This window comes from Misgurnus anguillicaudatus, chromosome 8 (genome assembly GCF_027580225.2).
Source record: "Misgurnus anguillicaudatus chromosome 8, ASM2758022v2, whole genome shotgun sequence".
Taxonomy (NCBI): domain Eukaryota; kingdom Metazoa; phylum Chordata; class Actinopteri; order Cypriniformes; family Cobitidae; genus Misgurnus; species Misgurnus anguillicaudatus.
The window spans coordinates 15,540,509-15,565,631 of NC_073344.2; the positions used below are offsets into that span (position 1 = coordinate 15,540,509).

General features: G+C 39.2%; 1 protein-coding gene across 1 annotated transcript; it reads right to left on the minus strand.

Annotated features, from left to right (window-relative positions):
* Positions 1-25,123, minus strand: usp4 (ubiquitin specific peptidase 4 (proto-oncogene)). The gene is made up of 22 exons (XM_073870389.1): positions 24,903-25,123; positions 23,339-23,466; positions 22,633-22,763; positions 22,172-22,301; positions 21,070-21,212; positions 20,681-20,744; positions 19,501-19,642; positions 18,584-18,698; positions 18,316-18,489; positions 18,066-18,224; positions 11,900-12,118; positions 11,728-11,817; positions 11,506-11,600; positions 11,238-11,420; positions 10,928-11,154; positions 9,574-9,798; positions 9,409-9,479; positions 7,656-7,771; positions 7,390-7,539; positions 6,364-6,467; positions 5,812-5,900; positions 1-2,042 (listed from the first exon to the last, which is right to left on the minus strand). Exons 1-22 carry the CDS (start codon positions 25,049-25,051, stop codon positions 1,920-1,922), a joined length of 3,027 nt encoding a protein of 1,008 aa, XP_073726490.1. The 5' UTR covers positions 25,052-25,123; the 3' UTR covers positions 1-1,919.

The following is a 25,123-nucleotide window of genomic DNA, read 5'->3' on the forward strand; positions in this document are numbered from 1 at the left end:
TATAATCAGGCTTCCACATTTTATTATATTTTTAATTCAAATAAGCTTAATCAAAATCTGGCGTTGCAAATCTTGGCATGATAAATATCAGAACACAAAGCAGCTATGTACTGTGCCCCAGATTATGATCATGTACATCTATGCAAGATATTTCTATGAAACAAACCAAAAATGTTTAAATTGATGTTTCTTATAAATAAGGTTTAGGAAGGTGCCATTAAAATTGATCGGCATTTGTGTTTTAATTAACTCTCGCTAGATCATAAATTCATCATTGCCATAAATAACAACAGAGCATTTACCAATCAGTGACTGCTAATACCATGGAAAGGTAAACAATGGGAACAATCATCTGGTTATCATTTTGCAACAAAAAGTTCTTGTGTAATGGACAAAACTGTAATATGCTTCTTTAAAGGTGCAGTGTGTAAATTTCAGCGGCATCTAGTGGTAAGGTTGCGAATTGCAACCAACGGCTTAGTCCACTGCTCACCCATCGCTTTTGAAACGCATAGAGAATCTACGGTGGCCGCCACCGGACAAACAAGTCATTGTCGGAAACAACTTGGTAAAACAATTTGTCTGTTACGGGTTTCTGTAGGAAAATGGCGGCACAAAATGGCGGCTTCCATGTAAGGGGACCCTCGGTGTATGTAGATAAAAAGGTCTCGTTCTAAGGTAATAAACACATAACGGTTCATTATGAAAGGTCTTTATACATCCCTAATAATATAGTTTTGTATATTTCTGTCAAGAGATCCTTCTAAAAATTACATACTGCACCTTTAACAGTACGAAGCATTGCAACATCGTTTGACTCTTGAGCTTTGCTAAAGCCATATGATAACCATAATGTGAGAACCAATCACATGGTAAATAACACTGTTATTAGGGTGTTTTTAATTAAACCAACAAGCCACTGTTCGCCTGTTGGTCTCTTATGCTTTCAAATGTCACTAATTTAGCACCATGTTTGGCTTGATATTCCTCTGGCTGGTTTGAAGCCAGAGGACAATCCAAAAAAACTTGTGAAACCGGTCAAATTTAACATTAAATCACAAATCATCATAAATAAGATACTTTAGAACTGCATTTTAGATTAAAAGCCTTTTACCAGTGCAGTAAATGTATGAACATTACAATAATGTCCACTACCTATCATTTTCAAAAGAGTATCTACACACACACAAACCAATTTTTTACAAGTTTGGAGCACACTGTAATGTCACCATAACAGTTTGTGGCATCTGTATAGTCAGAGCAACTTTCAGAGTTAAATATTTCAGGCCTCTCAACGCCCTTTTGCATGGCATAGTTATCCAACAGAGTGGCTCGTGATAGGATAAACGAAATATGGAGACAATATTTTATATAAAAGCGCAAGCTTCTCCAAGAGAATCTCTGTGCTTATCATCACCACAGGCTTAGAAGCATTCATACACAGAGAATCTATTCTTCACAGGAGGCACGTTACAAGATGCTGATAGCTAAAATCCAACGTAAGTGGGGAAAAGGCAAAATCGAAACACTTCAGATGGGTGTAATGTTGCATACAAGGTCTATTTCTGGGCATTTCCCCTTTCCCGGTCTATGTAAAACTTCAACTAACATTCATGTCGTCCAAAGAAGAGGTTATATTGCCGTTTTACCCTCAAACTAAAGAAATTATCAGCAGGCATCAAGGTCCAAGAATGAAGTCTTTCATGTCACGCATCAAACTAAAATTCTCTTTATTATTAATATTCTTTTTTGGCTCTGGATAAAGATGCATGTGTGAAAGAAAATTAAAATAAAGCTAAAACAAAGGGCCTGTTCGTGAGCCTTTAATAGTCACTGAAGTAGCCACGGATGTGCGTTGATGTATTGTTGGTTTATGTAGTTTTTCGTTTCAGTGCCTGTTTTTAAAAGACTAAAGAAACTCAATTGGTGTCCATGTGGTCATCCAGGGTCTCCGGAGCTCCGCCTAGTGACGCAGAGGGGGTGGATTTGGATGGTGTGTCCGCATCTCTGCGTTGGTAAAAGAGCACGTAAGCTGCTTTAGTCTGTGGAGAACAACAAACGCAGTTTAGACAAATATTCATTTTAAGACAAAATGATGCCAAGTGTTTTATGCAGACTCATTTACTGAAGCATGGAAGACTTAAAGGGATAGTTCACTCAAAAATGAAAATTATGTAATTAATGGCAGATGACGTGTTATCCTCAGACACTGTGAAGTTTTTTTTTTAAAACTTACAGCGTGCGCCTCCCTCAGACTGTAAACAAACTGCGTCGTACGTCATCTGCGTAACTGCAGTCACGTGACTTTAGTCTCGCGCATGCACTTCACAACAGATGCGGAAGAGAAGACAATGCTGAATAAAGTCGTAATTTTTGGACCAAAATGTATTTTCAATGCTTCAACACATTCTAACTGACCCACTGATGTCACATGGACTACTTTGATGATGTTTTTATTACCTTTCTGGACTTTTTTTCAATGGAGGGTCAACAAGCTCTCAGACTAAATATAAAACATCTTAAACTGTTTCGAAGATGAATGGAGGTCTTATGAGTTTGGAACGACATGAGGGTGAGTCATTAATGACATTATTTTCATTTTTGGGTAAACTATCCCTTTAAAGGGCCAACATTTTTACAAGATGTTAAAGAAGTCTCAAGTGTGCCTAGAATGTGTGTGAAGTTTCAGCTCAAAATACCCCACAGATCATTTGTACCTTTAAATGCAAATGAACTACTGTTTTCGGTTAAAAATAGATCTGATTCCCGTCAATACAGTCTGGGAAACTAGCATCTTTAGCCACAGTATTGCTACAATGTGCTAACAAACACATTTAGAAAAGCTTTTGGGTTAAGTTACCAGTCAGTCAGTGGCTATGGGCGGAGCTTTATCAGTGTGACATCACATTAAAGGGGTGGTTCAATGGTATTTCATGTATTCTGACTAATTAACACAGTTTAAGAGTTGTTTCATCACAAAGATCACATCACTTGACAGCTTTGTTTAATTTCAAAACTCAACAATGGCATGAATTAATACGTGTGTTTTGTATGTAAGGAGAAGAAAGCCAGCCTTATGAAAACAATGGATATAGTTTATTATCCGGGGTAGCAGTGGAGTTTTGCGTGTGTGTTTGATGCGCTGGATTTCATTGAAAAGGCCCAACCGGGTCATGAGTTGCATGCGGTAAGTAAGACTTCTGTTCTGTCTTATGTTGGAAATAGGCATGTGCATATTATATAAATGACACGAACATGTAGTGAATCATAAGTTAAACAGTGTTGTATAGACCCTTTGCAAACACGTGACCTAGACCACGTGACGACGCCATGCTGGACGGCAAAATCACTGACGCACTAGGTTGATTAGTAATAGACGAGCGGGATTTTTGATTAGTTTTAAACAGTTTAAATATATATTTCACTAAAATACATGGCTTCTTATATTAAGGAAGTTGCTGTGCCGTTATCGGTCGAGGTAGGGCATTTGGTAGGTCATCACAAAAAGCGCTATTTAGAGAAGTTAGAGATAGCGGGACTGGATACCAACCCTTACCTTCTTCCTCCTTCAATTTTCACGGACCTCATTAAACGCCCAGTCTGCCCGACTTCAGCCCGCATGATTTGTACCACTATGTGGTAAACGGGATATCCCCATACACTGGTGCTGATCTTAAGGCTTTTAAAAGTCTGCAGAGCTGCCAACTTCTGAGTTCAGCTTGGAGTGAGATTTTTTTTTTTGGGGGGGTGGGGGTTTGTGGTAATAATTTTTTATATAAGTCCTAACCATTTGCCAATTGATAATAGTGTGGATTTTAGCTATTTCTGTGTTAAATAGTTGGAAAAGACTGCATTAAAATGGTTCACAATACAAATCGAATCATATTTTAGAAATTAAATTGAAATAAAAGCTTTTACTGAGTTTAAATGCCTGGGATTAGAGTCTTTACTATTATTTTATACACTTCTATTATGCTTTCCTTCTGATAAAAGTGCCAAAAAGTTGTTAAAATCTAATGAATAGGCTACTGGTCTCTGTAAAATGTATAACTGCAGATAACAGCAGCTTTGATTCAGTTTATCCACTGAGAAAGAGAAGCGTAAAGTGATGATTTGTGATTGGTGATAGAGGGACTGTCACAATCAAATAAACCAAATGAGTAGTTTAATATTAAACTAAAGCAACAGATAATGTGTATGTCAAGACCATATAATTATATTTCGTATATATTATTGTTTATAGATGTCAAATATCAATTGACTTTTTTCTCTTTTATTAAAACCTGTCACCGCAAACATCACGCAGGCTTGTAATGCTTGCAAACATGCACACGCGAGTGATGGTTGATTAAAATTGTTGTTTTCTGAGGGTATCTGCGTGCGTGGAATCTCTGCTTTTCATCCAGACCTTGATGCTTTGTGTGTTCGACTGGTGCGGAGCTGACTGATCGGCGTATGACATCAGAGTAACGCGAGAGCAAAGGTAAAGGCGGACCCTTTTGTAACATTTCGACTTGCTCTCGCGGTACTCTGATGTCCTCGCTGCCGAACTTCCTGCGCAGCGCCACATAAAGTGAAATGCTCTTTGACTCTTTGCAGCAAAGTACCAGCAACATGGGAAGGTGGCACGCAAAAGACAGTGAAGGTACGCTAAAATATAAAAGTGTCAGTACTGCGAGCACTGGTTTAGCTAATTACATCGTGAAAATGGATGTGTGGCGTGAGAATGGGGTCAATTGCGTGGGTCTCACGGTGAATGCGTGAGAGTTGGCAGCTATGAAATGTATGGTGTCACTGCAACATTAAACAATAACATTCATGTAAAAATAATGCATGTATGCCACTTTTCTGTAATGGTATTGGTAGGTGCATCATAGCAACACGAAATAACCATTTAATGACCCTAACGAACACAAACACGTACTTGTTCGGCTTGCCGTCCGTCTACAACATAGCAATTCCGCCGTCCATCATGGCGTCTATAATTCGCGCGAGTAGAGCGTGACGTCACGTGCAAGGGGTCTATAGTGTTGCATGACTCGTATTCGCTCCTCCTGCGGTAGTAACTCCTCCTTCTTCATTTTTTCATAAGTTATCGGAAAGAATCGGTAAGGTTAATCTTATTTTTTTTTTTTATTAATCTGATTAAACTAAAGACTCTTCGAAGATATAAAGGATGTAATACTACTCTATAGGTACTCCAGATTAACATCAGAAATGCAGAAACAGTGCGCGTTATGTGAGCTTTAACAAAAGAATCAAAATCAGAAAGTCGCATTTCTAATTTAATACTGATTTTTTTTATTGTACGGTGGCAACACACATTATATCCTTGTGAAAGGGGATTTTTCATAATATGAGACCTTTAAACTATTTGCCATGCACGTACTATAACACTAACAGTCTCTTGTCCTGGGTTGTGTTGGCACAGACTTTGAGCAAAAAACACATAATGGGAAAAAAAGGGCACATAAATATGATCATGAATGTTTTGTTGACCTTCCATAATGCCTTGTTTGCTGTACTGAATGTTGTTTATTTTTTTGGCTCATCATGACAGTGCACACACCTGACGTCTCACATTTCAAACAGCCTGAGAGTATGCAGCAAGTGCAATCTTATCATGACACATCAAAAGCAACCAGCTTGAGTCTCTTGGCCTAATTTACACAACACTTTTGTAATGACAGAAGAGCAATTGATTTTACTTTAATGGCAGAACTTTGGATTGTTTTGCAACTCACTTTATGACCCGTAAGAACAGCAGGGTATCTTTAATTAAAAAAAAAGGTGAAAAAACAAAAGCCTTACCACAATCTGATCCTCTGTGGCAGAAGAAACACTACTGTCATCAAAGTAATACCATTTCCCATCCATTTTGTTCTTGCCATATGCCGTATCTAAAAGAGGAAATAAGAGATTATTGCTCAGCTTAACCACTGATTTTTTTTTTCTTTTCTTTTTAAACAACATGCTTGCTTCTATGGCTATGTTGGAATAAAACTTGTTAATTTTATCAATTTTTTTTCCTAAAAATTAAAACTACATTATTTGAATTTTCTTGATAAAACTTTTCCAAAAGTATCAACTGAATAAAACAACTTCCTTTTTCATAATTCCAGGATGTCATACAATGACAAGGAAGCAAATGAAGCTGGTGAAGTTGCTGTATGTAGCAATATATGATTAATGCCAAGTGGGCAATAATGAGCAAATGTAAAGCTGTTGATGCAACCTGAAGCTGACAAACTTTATAATAAGGCATGTAATGTAATAAAGAAAACAGCACAGACAAAAAGGAAGTAGGTGATTTCACAAGGAATTAAGAGTTATGAAATAACAGAAGAACCAAGATTGACTTACAGTGGCCTCCCCCCATTCCTCCATAATGGTTGGAAACAGCAATGAGGTCATAGACGTACGGATCAGCTTTGGGGTCGCAAACAAACTCTGACATGTTCAAGTCCCTATGTGAGAAAAAGTGCACATTAACATCTAGATACATCAACTCTGTTATCCCTAATATCCTAAAATGATGTTAAATTAAAGCAACACAAATTATTAAAACAGTTGTTTAACTTATAATTTTGTGTCAACTTATGACAAGTCAATAAAATAGTAAAATTGAACATGTTTAATTTCATGCTGCATTTTTTTTTACAGTGCATGCTTTCATTCACTCAGTTCCTTTTCAATCAGGAAATGAAACTACAAAATAAAAGTCAAAAATAGCTTCAACTAAATTTTCTTTATCAGGGACTTCTGAAGAACTAGACATCAGTTTTATATCAGTGTCCTACAAATGAACAATAGAATGCTTTGTTAGTTTAAGGTTCACGGAAACGGACACCTTCCTTATTACCGTATTCCCTGTTGTGTTTACAAAGAGTGCCTCACCCAAAATGGGATGAGGGTCAAAAACTTCAGGCTAAGAATACAAACTGCTAAAACTGGGTGTTCTACACCTGTTATCATGCACATGAAAGGATTGCCTTTTTTAATCGAATACATATCTAAACTGGTGATGCATCTCAAAGTCCAAAAATCATATATAAATTTTTAACTGGACTACAAAAGGGAAACGACATTCTGTATCAAACATCTTCTGCCATCTGGTGGGTCAATACAAAGTCTTTTTTTTAAACTTTATATTACGAACCCCTATTATAACGTATATTACGAACCCCTATTATAACATAAATTGTGAAGTGAAAATAAAGGTCTGACATCAAAGCAAAGCTTCTGTTGTATCCTCAAATGTTACTTCTGCACTATAGGTGACTGTATTTGTCATAACTGTCTGTTATAGGTTTGTTATATAGTTTTCTAGTTTTGCAGCATTGATAGGATAGACATAAATAGGCAACGTGCGTCATACATTAGTATTACCTAATGGGAAAGTTCACAACAGTGTCAAGCTTGTCTCTCCAACAGCGGTTGTATGAGAACCTCTTCAGATGCACGACCAGAATGCGCGGGAGAGACCACAGGTCAAACTTCTTGGTGGCCTGCTGGTGTTTCCTACACGTAGGGCAATACCTGCAGACCAGCACAGGACAGTCTACCACCAAAATCTGTGTAAATCTAAACAATCCTAAATGTATATATCAGATAGTCAGTTATGCGATGTATGATGAACAAGAGGGTGTTCTCACCAGGGGTCATGTTCTCCTAAAGTCTCCATTGTGGTAAAGAGCTCAATGCATTCTCGTAAAGCTACTGTGGTCTTCTTCTTCTGGGCGTGCAGCATGCTCTCATGTTTGTCATATGCCTGGAAAGAAACCTCATATTAATGGTCCACTGTGTAGATTTTTAGCGGCATCTAGCAGCGAAACTGTGAATTGCAACCAACACTCAGTAAACAGATCAGCCTTCATTTTCAAAATGCAAAGTGAAGGCCACAGGACAAACATGTCATTATTAAGTAGTAACAAAACACATTCTTAAAGAGCAGTTTGTCCGTTTAGGGCTACTGTAGAAATGCACGAACTGGCAACTTCCATGTAAGGGGACACGCAGTGTATGTAGATACAGGGTATCCAAACTTTAGTTAACTTTCAAGGACTTTCCAGGTCCAATACCCCCAAATTCAAGGCCTAAATGTGTGGACATATTTCAAGTGAGAGCAAGGTTACATTGTGTTACTTTGGGGACACCTCCAGGGGTATGTGCGTCTGAATGTGTTTATCAAATTCAACCAATGGTGAGGCTTAACGACAAAGTCAGGAAGTATATCGCTATCTGTAATATTGCCAAAGACGGCATTACAGGGACGCAGGAAGTATGACAAGTGAGACGCAGTGTCTCGTTCCCTTCTCAGGGAATAACAGTTACATAAGTAACCCTAGACGTTGTGGGTTAAAATCGTGCAGTCTGAACTCTGCATAAGAGAAATGGTCATAAGACTAGTAGAGAACCAATGATCGTCTTACGTACTGACGTGGAGCCAGTGTGCCGCAATTTTTATTATGGATTTCGTTTTCTCATGACAAATGGGCTTCAAACAAGTGCCCATCATTCAATCCCATTACAACTCTAGGAAGAACCAGAATATTATTTAATATAACTGTAAATATGTTCAGCTGAAGAGGATGGCATAAAGGAGAGTAAATTATGGGTTAATATTCTCTAAACTCGGATTTACTTGGATAAAAAAACGATGAATAAGTTAGTCTGACACCATCTAGAAAATCAAGTAAGCCAAACATTATTTATTAAATACTTGATGCTTAATGTTAATGGTTTCAACTAGATGAGTTGTGAGATTTAACTTTTCCGGTTTTTGGTCAAAATTCCAAGGAAACATCTAACAGAGGGGTCTGGTTGACCCAGACCCCATTTACATGAGAAAAAAGCTGCAGATATTTTTTTGCGGTTTGGCCTCTCATTTACACAAATTTTTTTTTATCATCACAGAAAACGATTATTTCTAAAACCTCCGGCCAAAGTGGAGATTTCTGATAACCCCGGTTACGTGTTGCCGTGTCGACAGGGAGAAACAGGGTTTTAGGGTCTGAAAGTCACATTATGCTCCAGAAAATGCTTAACGTTATGTGAGCGCCCTATGTTTACAGTTGAAAGGAACAGGAAGTCGCTTGTGTTATTCGTTGGTGTCGATTCTGACAATTTTGATTGGTTTGCATGGCTTTATTCCTCTCCCTGCACTGCCGCCCATAGGTTTGGCATAGTTTTTATGGCACTCAATGGCGTATTTATGCGGGTTGATGTAAATGACAAGTTTTAAAAAAATAACGATGTTATTATTGAAAACTCTAAATACCAGGCTGTGTGTAAACATGGTCCCAATTTCAAAGGCTTGCATAAAGATCAACCAAACAGGTAACTGATTTTGGTAACAAGTAGTTTTACACACCCCTAGTGGTTAAATAGTGAAAGGGTGAAGATTACCTCAGCTTCCTCGTCATCGTAGCACAGTTTCTTGACATCCGAGTCCCAATCGATGGCTACTGTTGAATGCGATGTAGATATTGACATTTATTAGTTTTAATCACTTTGAAATGACTTCTATTCAAGTTAAATTGATCATGCTGAAGGTAAAAAGCAAAGACTTACATGTGAGTTTAAGCAGATTGCCATCAAAAGGCAGAGAGCTGATGTTGGCTGTTCCGTACGAGTTGACCATGCTGAAAGAGAAGAGCTTAGGCCTGGAAGAGGAAGATTTTCCACTGCTGCTATTGGGACCGTTCTCTGGTTCAGAGTCCTCCTCCCCATCCACAGTGTCTGAGTGGCTATTCTCAGGTTCGGGACTCTCCTGGTGGTCCATGGCTTCCTCATCACCTGTAACACATGAGCAACCCTAAGTCCACTTTCAGAACACTGAGCTAGGTCAAGTGTCTGAAAATACACGGGTGATTCTCACGAAACCATTGAAACACCACGGCACTAATGATTTTAGCTTTAAAATGTGTAATATATTAACATTAAAAAGCATTAGAATTAACACAATACTGTGTTCTACCTTGCACAATGTGTGATTTCAACATAAGAATTTATAATTGTACATTTTATCTCATTTTCTGCTGAAATTCTCATTACCGCAATGTGTCCGGCTGTGTTTGAACATGCGTTATGTTGTCATTTAATCAAATTAACACAAAAATATTAAGAAAAAAAATAAATGGATGTTTTGCTAGACTACTTTAGATGACAGAAAAAATATTTACTGAATATTCATGTATAATAATAATGAAGAAAAATTAGGAAAATGATGTGTCCATGCCTGATGTTCTCATCCTCTGCAACACTTTTTGAGAACAGTTTAAGCACACATACAGAATTGTAATAAAGTTTGATTTTGAGTGACCAAGCACATGGACCAGTTACTTCAAAATGGCTACCAGGTACGATCATTTTTTTACAGTTAATTTGAAATATTGTCTTGTGAGAATGCTTACACGACATTTTGATTATCATTACCGCAACAGATACTTATTAAATGTTAATTTAATTAATAGAAGCATAATACTTTGATTTTAAATGCATGTGCAGAATCTCCACATTATGTTCTTTCAGGTTTGTCATGTCATTTTGAAAATATGTCAGTGTTGATGTTTTCTGACTGTTGCGGTAATGAGATTTTTTAGGATTAATTTTTTAAATTATGTTACAAAAAGTATTAAATGATAAGTAAAAGTTTTTAAATTAATGTTCCCATTTACTCCAGACTTTGTTTTTCAATGTATGGTGGGAAAAAAAGTAAATTTAAGCAATTTTTACATTTTCATGCTTGACATTTTTAAAACCAAGTTTTCGTGAGAATCACCCACGCACAGTCAACCACGGTTACCATAGAGTGAAGTGAAACGAGCATATTTAAATACTTGATGCAAATAACTACGCATATAAATGTATACAGTTGCCTGTAGCCTATCAACACGTAATTATTAGGTTTGACTGAGCATCCTACCATCACAAACTCCATTAGGACCGTTACAGGTTCCAGAGTGGTTGCTGCCGTTTGATCCGGCGCTGCATGAAGCGCCTTCAGATGCCGGGCTGCTGCAGCCACTCAGTGCTGTGCTGTGACTGGACACCGAAGCGACGCATTCTGGTGATTGGCTGCTGCTGGAGGAAGTGGCTGAGGCAGGCGCCCTACTGTCTGTAACAGTTCCCTCCGACCGCTTAACGTAACGCCTAAAACGACAAAGTGGATTTGAAGGTCAACTTGATTTAAAACACAAGAATAAACCGAAAGCCAAACAAAAACAGACACTGACCCGATCCTCTCCAGCACACGCTCATAGAGGGTGTCCACGGTGAGGTTGTGTCGCGGGACGGTGATGAGGAGAGGTTGGCCGAAGAGCATTGTGCCGGATGAACCTCCGCTGTGCTTGGAGTGCCTCTCTCTGAAGTACACGGGCAGATTCATCTTCTCGCTGTCCTCCTCTAATACCTCATAACTATTGGCACAAAATAAATAACCAGTAAGAAAACAACCCTATAAGCTGTTCAAGGAACATATGGATAATATAAAAGATAACTTGCACAAATATGTCGTCCTTGTCCATAATGCTACTCAGGCCATCATCCCGTTTGTAGATTTTATGAAACCTGTGATTGTAAACATCTGCCACAACCATCTAGAGATCATCAAATAAAAATAGGGAATTCAACTCATGTTATGTATAAAATAAAAAGTAAAAGAGCTTAACACAAGGGTGAGTACATAAGCATTTTCGTTTTGGGGTATAATAAAATTATAATTACATTCTCTGAAGGAACTCCAGATAGTTTGGCCAAAGAGCTGCACAGATCTGTCACCACACCCATTTTTGGAACCACGACACCAAACATCAAGTTATTAAAATCAATTTTTATTCCAGACTGCAAACAAAAACTTGCAAACCAGTGTGTTCATATAAAAAAGCCTTAATTTCATAGCTCTGGATTGGGGGTCAGTTCGGACCAAGAACACCTCCATAGTGCGATCTTTTTTCAGTGGCAGGGGCAGTGTGAGGTAGCAGAAGGGGTCAAACGTAACAGAAACTTTGGAGCACTCTGGGCAAACTAGCGTAGATTTGAACAAGCCGTGAAAGATGTCCACGATTATGGAATCGTTCCGCAACCTGTGGTTCGCCCATGCTTCCTTGGCTACGATCTATAAATGACACAGAAATGTTGTGTAACATTTACATAACATATAAATAACAATTATATAACATAAATAAGTCAGTGGCTTCATTCCTCAATTAAACAATATAGGTGTACCTAGAATGTGTCTGAAGTTTCAGCTCAAAATACCCCACAGATCATTTGTTATAGCATGTCTGACATTTGGGTGCCACTATTTGGGTGGGAACAAAAAAACGTTTTTTTTTGTGTATGTACCTTTAAAGGCAAATGAGCTACTGCATAGTCAGTGGTAGTAGGCGGGGCCTTATCAGCGTAACAACATATTAAAGGAATAGTTCACCCAAAAATTAAAATAATTTTCATTAATGACTCACCGTCATGTCGTTTCAAACTCGTAAGACCTCCGTTCATCTTCAGAACACAGTTTAAGATGTTTTAGATTTAGTCAGAGAGCTTGTTGACCCTTCATTGAAAATCTACATACGGTATACTGTCCATGTCCAGAACGGTAATAAAAACATCATTAAAGTAGTCCATGTGACATCAGTGGGTCAGTAAGAATGTGTTGAAGTATTGAAAATACAATTTGGTCCAAAAAAAAAAAAAAATTACGACTTTATTCAGCATTGTCTCCACTTCCACGTCTATTGTGAAGGGCATTTGCGAGACTAAAGTCACGTGACTGCAGTGACGTGGATGATTTGCTATCCTCAGACATGTTTGCTAATTTTTTTTCAAACTTACGGCGTGTGTCTCCCTCAGACTGTAAACGAAGCCCGGGCGTGCAAAAAAACAACAGCTGGGGTGCACCAAATAACACGTCAGCTGCGTTGTACGTCATCCGCGTCACTGCAGTCACGTGACTTTAGTCTCGCACATGCCCTTCACAATAGACTCGGAAGTGGAGACAATGTTAGTTTAACATCCTGTCCTTGTGGGGGCGCTAACGGGGTGAGAATGCCTCATGTTATGCATGTTTATGTTTTTACCCGTGAGCAGTGGTTGCTGTTGTCAGGGTTGCTGATAATAAAGTCTTAAAAAGAGCTATTTGTTTGTTGCAATTCGAGTTTACATTGGTAGCAGAGGATGGCTGCGGGAAACTACAAGGTCCCGCCACAGTTTGATGAAAAGAAGTGTTATGAGAGCTGGAAAAATGAGGTGGAAATGTGGATGCGTGTCACAGAGCTGGAGAAAAAGAAACAAGCACTGGCTGTCGCGCTATCGTTAACGGGGAGGGCGCGAGATGCTGCTCTGGAAATATCTGCGGATGATTTAAACAAAGATGATGGTATGAAAACGATTTTAGACAAGTTGGACTCTGTATTCCTGAAAGAAGAAAAAGATCGCCAATACGACGCGTATACGGAGTTTGATCGTATCACACGAGAGCACGGAATCCCGATGGCCGATTACATCATCGAGTTTGAAAGCAAATATAACAAGCTGCGGAATTTCGGTATGACACTTCCAGATGCTGTACTGGCGTTTAAACTGCTCGACACAGCGGGTCTCGATGCTAAAGATAAACAATTAGCGCTTACCGCTTGCGCAACCCTCACATTTGCGGACATGAAATCTGCTCTGAAACGAATTTTTGGAGAAAATTACATGCGTGGAAGCCACTTTACTGGTGAGTCTGCATGTTTCACTGATTTTAGTAAGAAAGAAAACAAGCCACGTCTACAAAGACCACTGAAAACACAGCCAGGAACGAATCCTCTCGATAGATATGGCAGGCGATCTAAATGTGCTATCTGTCAGAGTACATATCACTGGGCAAAAGACTGCCCTCACAGAACTGAACAAGCAAAGCTGACTGAGGATGTAGAGCAATGTAACATCACTTTGTTTTCTAAAGAAACTTTGTCAGATGCAGAAGTGTTTATGGTTGAATCACTTGGGTCAGCAGTTATTGATACAGCCTGTACTAAAACAGTGTGCGGACAGAAATGGTTTGATCACTACGTCAGTGGACTAAAAACAGCAGAGCTAAAAAAGTTGAAACGCACAGATAGTGCAAGAGCTTTCAAGTTTGGAGATGGAAAAGTTGTACATTCTACAAAACAGGTCAAGATTCCAGCTATGATTGGACAGACCAAATGTTACATTGAAACTGAAGTAGTCCCAGTTGATATCCCTTTGCTCTTGAGCAAAACGTCCTTAAAAAGAGCAGGTGCCGTACTGGATCTTCAGAATGACACCGCAATAATGTTCAAACACCCTGTGACCCTTGAGCTTAACTCATCAGGACATTACTGCATAAACCTGACGGATCAAGACTCCTCCTGTGATGCTGAGAAATGTAGTGAAGATGAAGTTCTATTTGTAACAGAGAACATGACTTCAAAGAAAAAGAAAGAAGTCCTAATAAAGTTGCATAAACAATTTGGCCATGCTACTGTGGATAGGTTAAAAAAGCTGCTGATCAGTTCAGGTAATCATGATGAGGAGTGCATTGTGATTTTAAAGGACATAGTAGATCACTGTGAAACATGTGTGAAATACAGCAGGCCCAAACCTAAGCCTGCGGTGGGACTGCCTATGGCCTCAAGTTACAATGAAACAGTAGCTATAGACCTGCATGAACTGGATACAGGAGTGTGGTATCTTCATGCTATTGACCACTTCACTCGCTTTAGTGCTGGAGTTATTATGACCACAAAAAAGGCAAGTGAAATTGTAAAGAGCTTCATCCACTGTTGGATTAGCATACATGGTCCACCTAAAAGACTGTTTAGTGACAATGGTGGAGAGTTTAACAATGAGGAAATGAGGTGCATGGCAGAAAAGTTCAACATTGAGGTAAAGACCACTGCGGCATATAGTCCCTGGAGTAATGGTCTTTTGGAAAGACACAATCAGACGCTTACAGACATACTAATGAAAGTGAAAAATGACAACAGATGTGACTGGAAAACCGCCCTGGATTGGGCACTGATGGCAAAAAACTCAATGCACAATGTCCACGGTTTCAGTCCCTACCAGCTTGTATTTGGTCAAAATCCAAACCTACCATCAGTCCTTACTGACAAACCGCCAGCTCTGGAAAGTAGTAGTACAAGTACTTTGGTAGGACAGCACATTTCAGTTTTACATGCTGCAAGGAGAGCGTTTACAGAGTCTGAATGCTCTGAAAGAATTAGACGAGCTTTGCGCAAACAGTTACGACCTACAGATGAGAAATATGAGACTGGCGACAAAGTTTACTACAAGCATGCAGATAGTGCACAGTGGAAAGGCCCAGGTGTCGTGATTGGCCAGGACGGGGCAGTGATTTTTGTACGGCATGGAGGTACTTATGTTCGTGTACACCATTCTAGTCTCCGAAAGACATATGAAAATCACATAATACAGGAAGACGGAGATGCAAAAGAACAAGACATTGAGAACAGTACAGTTTTACAACCTGCAGTTTTAAACAGAATGGAGTACGACGATGACACTGATAGCATTGAGAAATCACAATCAAATGTTGAAGGTGAAATTGATGAACAAAATGACACATCGACTCAGTCAGAAGATGACACACTGACTCAATCAGGAGAAGATGCAAGAAGTTGTACTCCTAAACTGAAAGCGGGACAAACCATTATCTTTACAGACAGAGAAAGCGGTGAGTCACGTACAGCACAAATTCTAAGCAGAGCAGGAAAAACTACAGGAAAACACAAAGACTGGTACAATCTACAGTACACCCACCCAGAGACTGTTGCAGGTATTACTGGGTCAGCTAACTTAACACTAGTGGATGACCTTCAGATTATTACCCCAGTCACCACAGTACAAGGTAATCCTCACCATGAAAGTGATGTGCTGATTATTGAAGACGAACCTTTTGCTGCAGCTAAGAAAACTGAGCTGGACAACTGGAAAAGTAACTGTGTGTTTAAGGAAGTGAAAGATGATGGTCAAAAATGTATCAGCACAAGGTGGGTGTGTTCAATTAAAGAAACACCTGATGGTATAGTACCTAAGGCAAGACTAGTTGCAAGAGGTTTCGAAGAATTAAATGTCAGTGACCTTCCTAAAGACTCTCCTACTTGTGCTTCAGATTCTCTAAGAGTTGTTATGGCAGTCATATGTCAAAGGAAATGGCACCTGAACTCAATTGATATCAAAGCTGCTTTTCTTCAAGGAAAAGAATTGTCAAGAAATGTCTATATTCGTCCTCCTCCAGAAGCAATGTGCAAAGGAACGCTATGGAAACTAAACAAATGTGTGTATGGTTTAGTGGATGCTTCTCTGTACTGGTATAATAAGGTAAAAGATACCATGCAACAGCTGGGAGGTCATGTATCACAGATTGACCCTGCAGTGTTCTACTGGCTGGATGACAAAGGTGAGTTGACTGGAATCCTCGCCTCTCATGTTGATGATTTTCTGTGGGCTGGTTCGAAAACGTTTTCTTCTTTGGTCATCCCACATTTGAAAACAGCTTTTGAAGTTGGCCGTCAAGAGAGTGATAGTTTTAATTATGTGGGAATGGAAATCTCTTCTGGAAATGGAGAGATACATGTACGTCAAAGCACATATATAAAGAATCTTCAGCCTTTTGTTTTGGATCCAACCAGAGCTGTGCAACGTACAGCTCCACTGACAAACTTGGAAGCTGACATGCTGAGGTCCAAGATTGGACAAATCCAGTGGGTTGCTAGACAGAGTAGACCAGATATAATGTGTGACACTTCTCTCCTTGCTTCAACTACAAAACATGCTACTGTTCAGACTTTGCACGATGTAAACAAGCTTATCAGAAAACTAAAGTCAGAGGAGGTCATTTTAAAATTTCAGAACCTGGGAAAAGACAGCTCCCTGAAACTGGTTGTTTTTAGTGATGCCTCATTGGGAAATCTTCCGGACGGCGGTACTCAAGGTGGACATCTAATTTTCTTGGTGGGAGAAGATGGAAAATTTTCTCCCATCTCCTGGCAATCTAAGAGAATCAGAAGAGTCGTCAGAAGCACTTTGGCAGGAGAAACTCTGGCGCTCGCCGATGGCATTGATAATGGGATGTGTATATCTGCTCTTTATTCAGAAATTACAACAGGCAACATTGCTTTAAACAACCTGCCAGTTATCTGTGTAACTGACAATCATTCTCTTTTTGATGCTGTGAAGTCCATAAAGTCTGTTACAGAAAAAAGACTTCGTCTTGAGATCAGCAGCATTAAAGAACTAATCCACTCTGGAAACATCAAGCAGATCCTTTGGTCTGCTACAAAGCAACAACTTGCTGACTCTCTGACTAAAAAGGGAGCTTCTACTTTGTTACTTCTGAAAACCCTTAGTGAAGGTGTATGGGAACATAAATAAGTTAAATGTAAATAAGTTTAAAAAAAAAGGGATAATGATCTCTTTAAAGAGATGTTACTGTCATTTAATTTTGTTACATATGCTCACCCCTTCTTTTAGGATAATGTTTCCACTCCCTTTAAAAAATGTGTATTTGGTTTTTTATTTTGTTTTTTTAAGAGGGAGATTGTTAGTTTAACATCCTGTCCTTGTGGGGGCGCTAACGGGGTGAGAATGCCTCATGTTATGCATGTTTATGTTTTTACCCGTGAGCAGTGGTTGCTGTTGTCAGGGTTGCTGATAATAAAGTCTTAAAAAGAGCTATTTGTTTGTTGCAATTCGAGTTTACATACAATGCTGAATAAAGTTGTAATATTTTTGTTTTGGACCAAAATGTATTTTCGATGCTTCAACACATTCTAACTGACTCGCTGATGTCACATGGACTACTTTGATGATGCTTCCACTGCCCTTCTGTACATGGACAGAATAACGCACGCAGACCTTCAACGAAGGGTCAACAAGCTCCCGGACCAAAAGAAGTTCATACATTTAGTCTTTCAATCAAATCTAATCCACTAGTACAATCCCACTTAGTCAGTAATATTGGCTGTTTCATAGAGATTAAGTGTTTAAGCACATAACAAAGAAGATGATGGACACCATGGCTTTGGGTTTACCTCATCAGCCCGTCCCTCAGCATCTCTCAGGGCCAGGTAAGGCTTCTTCTTAACACGGTTGAGGTCCTCATGTAGGCCGTCCAGCAAAAAGGCCAGCAACTCCTGAGAGTCTTGTTGTTGGTACCCTGAGAACTGCGGGGCAAAACGACCCACTTGGGTCTGACCAGAGAGAAGAAAAATGTAATTTGGTTTATTTAGGACATATTATGAACAGTCAGCCATTTCCACAGTAAGTCATCTGGTCACTTACTTTAAAAGTGCGGGGAGCCACGTAACTGGTTCGACTAAGCCACATCTGTTTGACCAGATCCGCATAAGCCTCTGCGATCTCCCCTCGCATCCCTAATGGATTTTCCCGGTTGATCTCAGCTTCGTATCGGTCCTCCAAGAAATATTCTGTGAGTGGGGGAGTGTTGCTCAGACACTGCCATCAGAAAAACAATTCAATACCTCAAAAAACGATCTGGCTAACCAATCATAACTCCTGGTGAGTGTATTGTTTAAATTAGTTTGGGTACCTGGAGAGCAGAGTTCATGAAGCAGGTGTTGCCCAGGTTACTTAGACCACATAGGCCTGGTTGAGCGGCCGATTCTCTGTAATTGTAGGAGGAGCTGTAGGAGTAACCTCCCAACCTGCAAAGTAGTTTTGAGTAAGCACAGTTATGTTGGGTAAGCAAAGCCATGGCGCAATCAGAAATATTTATCATGAAATAAGAATCACTTTAGTACCAATACCAGAAAACTTGAAATAAAAGCATTTCCAGTTCCTAGTTAAACTCACATTGAGGAACCAAACTTGATTTAAGCAAACAACAAGAGGATTTTAACATTTTACTAAAAGGTGTTCTTAATGGTGGTCCTTAATGGTGGTCCACTAGTGGTTCTTCATCTAAAAACGCACATATAGGCGCTTTATGGACAAATATACGCCAGTACCTCGATTGTGGATAGATGAGAAGCCAGGCAGAAAAGAGGATAGAACAAACGGCGGCTTTGTGTGCTGAGGCACTTTTTTTACTGTTACTGTCATATTGGAGTTTTTTTATGGCATACTACACACATACATGCACCAGATTAATTATTTAACACTGGGATCGGAGCGAGCCGTCATCTTCACCCATTTCTTTAAGCCAAGCCCATCTTCGTTTATTTTTAACATGCTTGTCGATGAGTGACAATTTTTCTTTTCCCTCTTTTCTTCAAATTGATACAAATCCATCTTATTGACAGAAAACTTTAAGCCCTGCAGCTCGAACATACATTGTAGTCTGGGACTAGGTTATGCCCAGTTTGCAAAACCACCCCTAGATGTGCTTAAAGTAACGCATTGCCTCCATTGGCATATAGCTTTTTAAACTACAATCATTCAACCGTATTGTTTATGGCTACATATGTGCAATCCCAGTAGAGTACACTGATATTGCATTTTACTGACCTGTTACCGGAGGAACTGTTGTTTAGCGAGTAGCCAGAGTTGCTATTGCTATCTCCGTTTGTTATCGTGGAGGAAATGGTGGCAGACGAATTGGAGGAGAGTTTTGGGGAAGTTGTATAATTTCGAGAGGTGGAAGTACTGGACTTGGGAAAGATCAAATTAGTTTGGTAAAGTCAAAGAAATGCAACAATAACAAAACTACTCCAATAAAAAGTTAGTTCCGAATAATTTACAAATTCATTAAAAGCAGGAATAAACCAGCAAACCCCAGTAGTGATTTCTTTTAAACTGAAAACATCGTAAGCCACCTTATTAAACTCTGCTAGTATCAGCGTTTAATTTTGTAAACGCTATAAAGAAAATGTCTAAAATGGTCCAAACTCTTCTTCAGGGTAACCTTAGTTAACTTCAAATTCAAGGACCTTTCAAGGACTTTTCAGGCCCAATACCCTCATATTCAAAGACTAAATGTGGGGACACATTTTAAGTGAGAGCAAGTTTACATCGTGTTACCTTTTAAGATACATTGTTACAGTTCCCTTTAGAGGGAACTCGCGCTGCGTCACTGCCGTGACACTTTAGGGGTAAGTGCGTCTGAATGTGTATATAAAAAATTCAATGGTGATGCTTTACAACAAAGACAGGGTGACGCGGGAGCCAGGAAGTATATCGCTATCTGAAATATTGCCAAAGACGGCGTTACAGGGACGCGGGAAGTATGACAAGGGAGACGCAGCGTCTCGTTCCCTTCTCAGGGAACAACAGTTACATACATAACCAGAGACAGTTTCAGGTGTCAAACACAACTATGCAAAAAAGCATTTTGGTATGAATCAACATTCACAAGATATAAGCATTTAAAGCTAACAGTTTAGCACGTGTGCTTAAAAAGTCTAGAATTTTTATGATATTATCCTACACTACACAGGGAATAATATGGATTTTTTTCTAAAAAAACTTCTTGCATAAAATAGATAAAATAAAATAAGCACTTTCAATGCCCTGTATCTTTGTATGTAACTTCCAACGGCCTTGATTTTTTTTCCCAGATTCACAAACTTTAAGGACCCGTGGGAACCCTACTTCTTATTTCACCTAAAGTTGAACAGGAATGGGGTTGCTCTCTATCATAAGGTGAGAGAGCCACTTTACGTTTGAGAAAAGCACAAACTGTGTACATACTTGGAATGGCAGCTCTGTCTTGGCCACGTGCCATCCTCATTCTTCTTCTCAATAACAAGCACCTGACGGAGAAACATCGCAGAGATAAGGTTCATGATGTGTACTCGTATCACAGACAAGGCTTAGTTAAAGCCAGCACTAGGCCTTAGTTAAATTAAGATGTTTAAGCATTTTTAATAAACAAGGCTTTTGATAAAGATGTTATTGGTGTAACCAATAGCACTGGCTTTTTTAAGATCTGTCAGTGAAAGTTATTTTCAGTTGAGACACCTCAAACATGTGTCTTAGTCTAGGACTAAGCTTGACCCTTGTCTGCGAAACCAGAGGTTAATTTGTCAATCAAGGTTTCGAACAGACCAAAATTGGAATTGTGGCGCAACGTTGTACCTGTCCTTGAAAAAGTCCTGCGTCCTGTACGGTGCTGTCCAACTTGTTAAGCTGTTCATACGTGTTGCTCATATATTTATTCCAGAGTCGGGTTTCCTTTTCTGATGGGATGTCGAATAATCTCCTCATCTCTTTTTCAATAGTATCTAAGAAAAAAATAAATGCATGTGTCAAATATCACAAAAGGAGCTATTGAGGTAAATAACATCTTAAAGGACAAGTTCGGTATTTTACACTTAAAGCCCTGTTTATGATGAAATAGAATGGTTTTGACTGAAATTTCTACATATGCAGCTGTCCCAAGAATTTTCGGGTGTTTCTTGTTTCACCTCCCACCTCTATAATGGCTGTATAGGTGCACTGGGACAATCCTTCCTAAAATGCATTAAACTTTCGTTTACAAAGACGTGAAATTCACCAAGTGGTCAGAGGTGTTCACTGATATGCTCACACAAAAGTCGCTGCAAAAGATGCTTTCCAACAGGTGTTTTAGCATTCGTTGTAAACTTGTGGATCTATTTTTCCAAACGCCTCACACCCGTACATTCTTCCGCTGAGAGCTTGAATAATAGACATTACAGCCCAGGTGGTGGCGCTAATCCGCCATTGCCCATTGCAAGAATACAAACGGGTTCCCGGCGCGGAGTAATACCGTACCTCACAGCACATCTAATACAAGTCAATTGAGTTGGACAAAAACTAAGATAAAACCTGTTGGGTCATTTGCAGCGATTTTTGTGTGAGCATATCAGTGAACACCCCTGACCACTCGGTGAGTTTCACGTCTTTGTAAATGAAAGTTGAATGCATTTTAGGAAGGATTGTTCCTGTGCACCTATATAGCCATTATAGAGGTGGGAGGTGATACAAGAAACACCCGAAAATTCTCAAGACAGCATCTTATGTCCAAATTTCAGTCAAAACCGTTCTACTTCATCATAAACAATCTGAAAACAGGGCTTTAAGTGTAAAATACCGAACTTGTCCTTTACATTACAGATTCAAACTATAGCTGTTTTAGCAATAATAATACCCACTAAGTAAACAGAGCCTGTGATTGAACAGTTCTAACTTATATCTTCTATTAGGATTATAAATCTTATATCTATAGTGTCCGCTTTGCTGAAATGGCGGGTGACTACTTTATCCATGTTGTCATTTTCACACAAGTTTAACTCGAGCAAATACACCTCCACTTTACAGTGCTTGACAAACATCCCATGTTCAACAACCTGGAACACAAATTTGCAAGAAAAACGACATTGTAACATGCATCTCACCTCAATACACTTTCACAATAAATACTAGCAACCGATTCATTTAATCGCATAATGTTTAATGTAATTACCAATGACAAGATCACACTGACATTTAAATATGAGTTTACTAGATTGGAAAAAGAAAAATTATCCAATTGTCTGCCACAAAGGGAATATTAATGGCATATTACATTGCTTACATAAAAAAAAAACACTTCAGTCTCAAAGCTGCTTTTGAGAGCGCAAAATTATAAATCAATGTATTATGTATCATAAATAAGTTTACGCAAGGAAGAGGTGTAACCTTTCTGATGATGGGCTTCTGACCCTCCAAACAGCCATACCAGCTGACCAGCTTATTCCAGGCCTCTGTAGGCACCAGCACATAGTCTAACTCATCTATAAGATGATCTTTAAGCGTCTGGGATTTTGAATCTGTAACAGAGAAAAATAATTCATCAGAAGGCCCTTAAACTAGGACTGGGCGGTATATAGAGTTGTGGTTATATCTGTCTTTGCAACAGAAGCTTTGCCAAAAATGCACATTGATGTTCGGCATAAGCTTTCCAACCAGCTGGCGTGTTCTGCAGCTGTATATTTTCGAACCGGAAGTAAACCCCTATCTTAGAATTTTATTTTTTTATCATATGCTGTTTTAATAAAAGTGTTTGTGAAATCTGCGTGAGACTTTGACATGTTAACATTCATTTATCCTGTCAATATTACCCAACCCTACCTTTAACTTCATCACTATTAGCTATATTTGGCTCAGATTCAAGACTTTCAGGTTTAGACTCAAACATCTAAAGTACCCTACAAGAAATACACAATGTGTAAAGTTAAATTTAGCCAGCAATATACAAAATATATAAAATGCCAAACTCACATATTTGATAACGTGTCCAGCACATTCTATCCAAAACCGTATTACCAGCTGACCAAACAAAGCACCGTTTTCATAATACAACCATCGTGTACAAGAATGTGTATTCATCAACATCATTCATTACCTGAAAAGAGCCCCGAGTTGTCAATGGGTCCAGGGTACAGATTGTGCTCTCCGACATTGTACATATCCCAGCTGTCAAAGCCCACATATTTCTTCCACTGTTTAAACCACCGGCTGTCAATCAAATACCTAAACAGTGCAAAAAAAAGGATAGAGATCAGTGAGTAACTCAGGTCGTACATAGCAATGAACGTTATGGGAAGTGATGGGTTGAACTAACTGCAGGGTAATTCTAAAGCAAAGCACTATTGGGCTAATATAGAAACAGTAAATAAGGATGTCATTCCTTCTAATCTTATCTAAAATAGGAATGTGTTCCACTACATAAGCTTCTCAGCAGGTTTGTACTTCTCCAAGAAAGAAATTGCAAAATTATATTACAACTTGGAAATTTATAATGAATGAATCTAGACAGCCTTCACACAATAATCATGAGACCCACCCAAGTTATAAGCACCAATATGTAACCTCCCTAAAGTATGTTTTCATAGAGTTGTAAGGGCTAAAACACTTACTAAAAGCGAACATTGTCTTTCCAAATAATAACTCTATTGACTTTCTTTAAATCAACTAGCTGTCAGCTGGTTAAAGCGCTGATAAGAGATTATGCATAAACAGCCCTTCTGGTTTTAAGCCTATACTCAAATGAAAGCAAAACTGTTTCCAAATGATAACTCTCTTGACTCTCTATAACAAGTATATTTTGACAGCTAGCTGTTGAGTTATCAAATGAGTTAACATTTAGAGCAACAGTGTCTGCTTTCAGTAGTTTTAAATTGTGTGGGACTGTCTACGCAGACATCTTAAATCTTTATCAACAGTTAAAAATACTTAAAATATACCTTTATTTAATCATTACGTGTTATATACTATTTCTGTTGTTGCCAAACAACACTGTAACTGGGTGGCCATGACAAAGCACAACCCTACTGTAATACCAGTTAAGGTGGTTTAAACTTCGCCTTAACTTCACAGCGAGTAGTTTGATCGTTATTTTATCCTCATTTGATCTTTACTTTAAAACCAGATTCACGTCTGACACAAACGAACGCTTAACGACACTTAACCGGACAGCAAACTAGCCTGCCTGGCTAATTAGCATTGGCTAAAGTAGTGCATTACATGCCTATCGCTATCTTGTCATGTAGCCTGTCACGTAACTGATAACGGTTTACAATTTACTGGTTCAATTATTTAACAAACCCTTAAAGTTACGAGTCTGAACGATTTTTTTCTCTCTCATACGGGTGACATTAAGTTAAGTACGGGGTTAACTAAGGAGACATGAGAGGCTAAAGCTGGTTAACCCGTGCTAACTAGCTACTAGACAGCGTTCTCGTTTCCAAACCGACATAATGGTGTTTAATCATTAACGTTGGAGTTAACCGTGCGTTCAATGTAACGTGCTTTGTTGATTTTAAATGGGAGAGTTTTAGCGGAGTGGGTGGCTGTACGGACACCCGGCTAGTGAAGGGATTTCCGGCAGCCGGTGTTTCACGCTCCGTAGGCCCGAGCCGATACCGAAACGCGTGCCTTGTCTTCTGTTGCGTTTTGAAGCCTCTTACCATTCGTCTCCCTTCCTCAGTGGCGTCTTCAGAAGCGTCCCTATGCTCTGCTTTTGGTTTTCAGTGGACGGTACGGGTGTCTGCGTGATCGCCGGCTTCTCGTCAGGGTCCGAAGCGTTACCCGACTCGGGTCCGCCTCCCTCCGCCATCGTGCAGCGAGTGAACCCGCAGTGACCGCGGGCACGCTGAAGTATAGCGCAGGGGACGCGCAGCGCTACAGG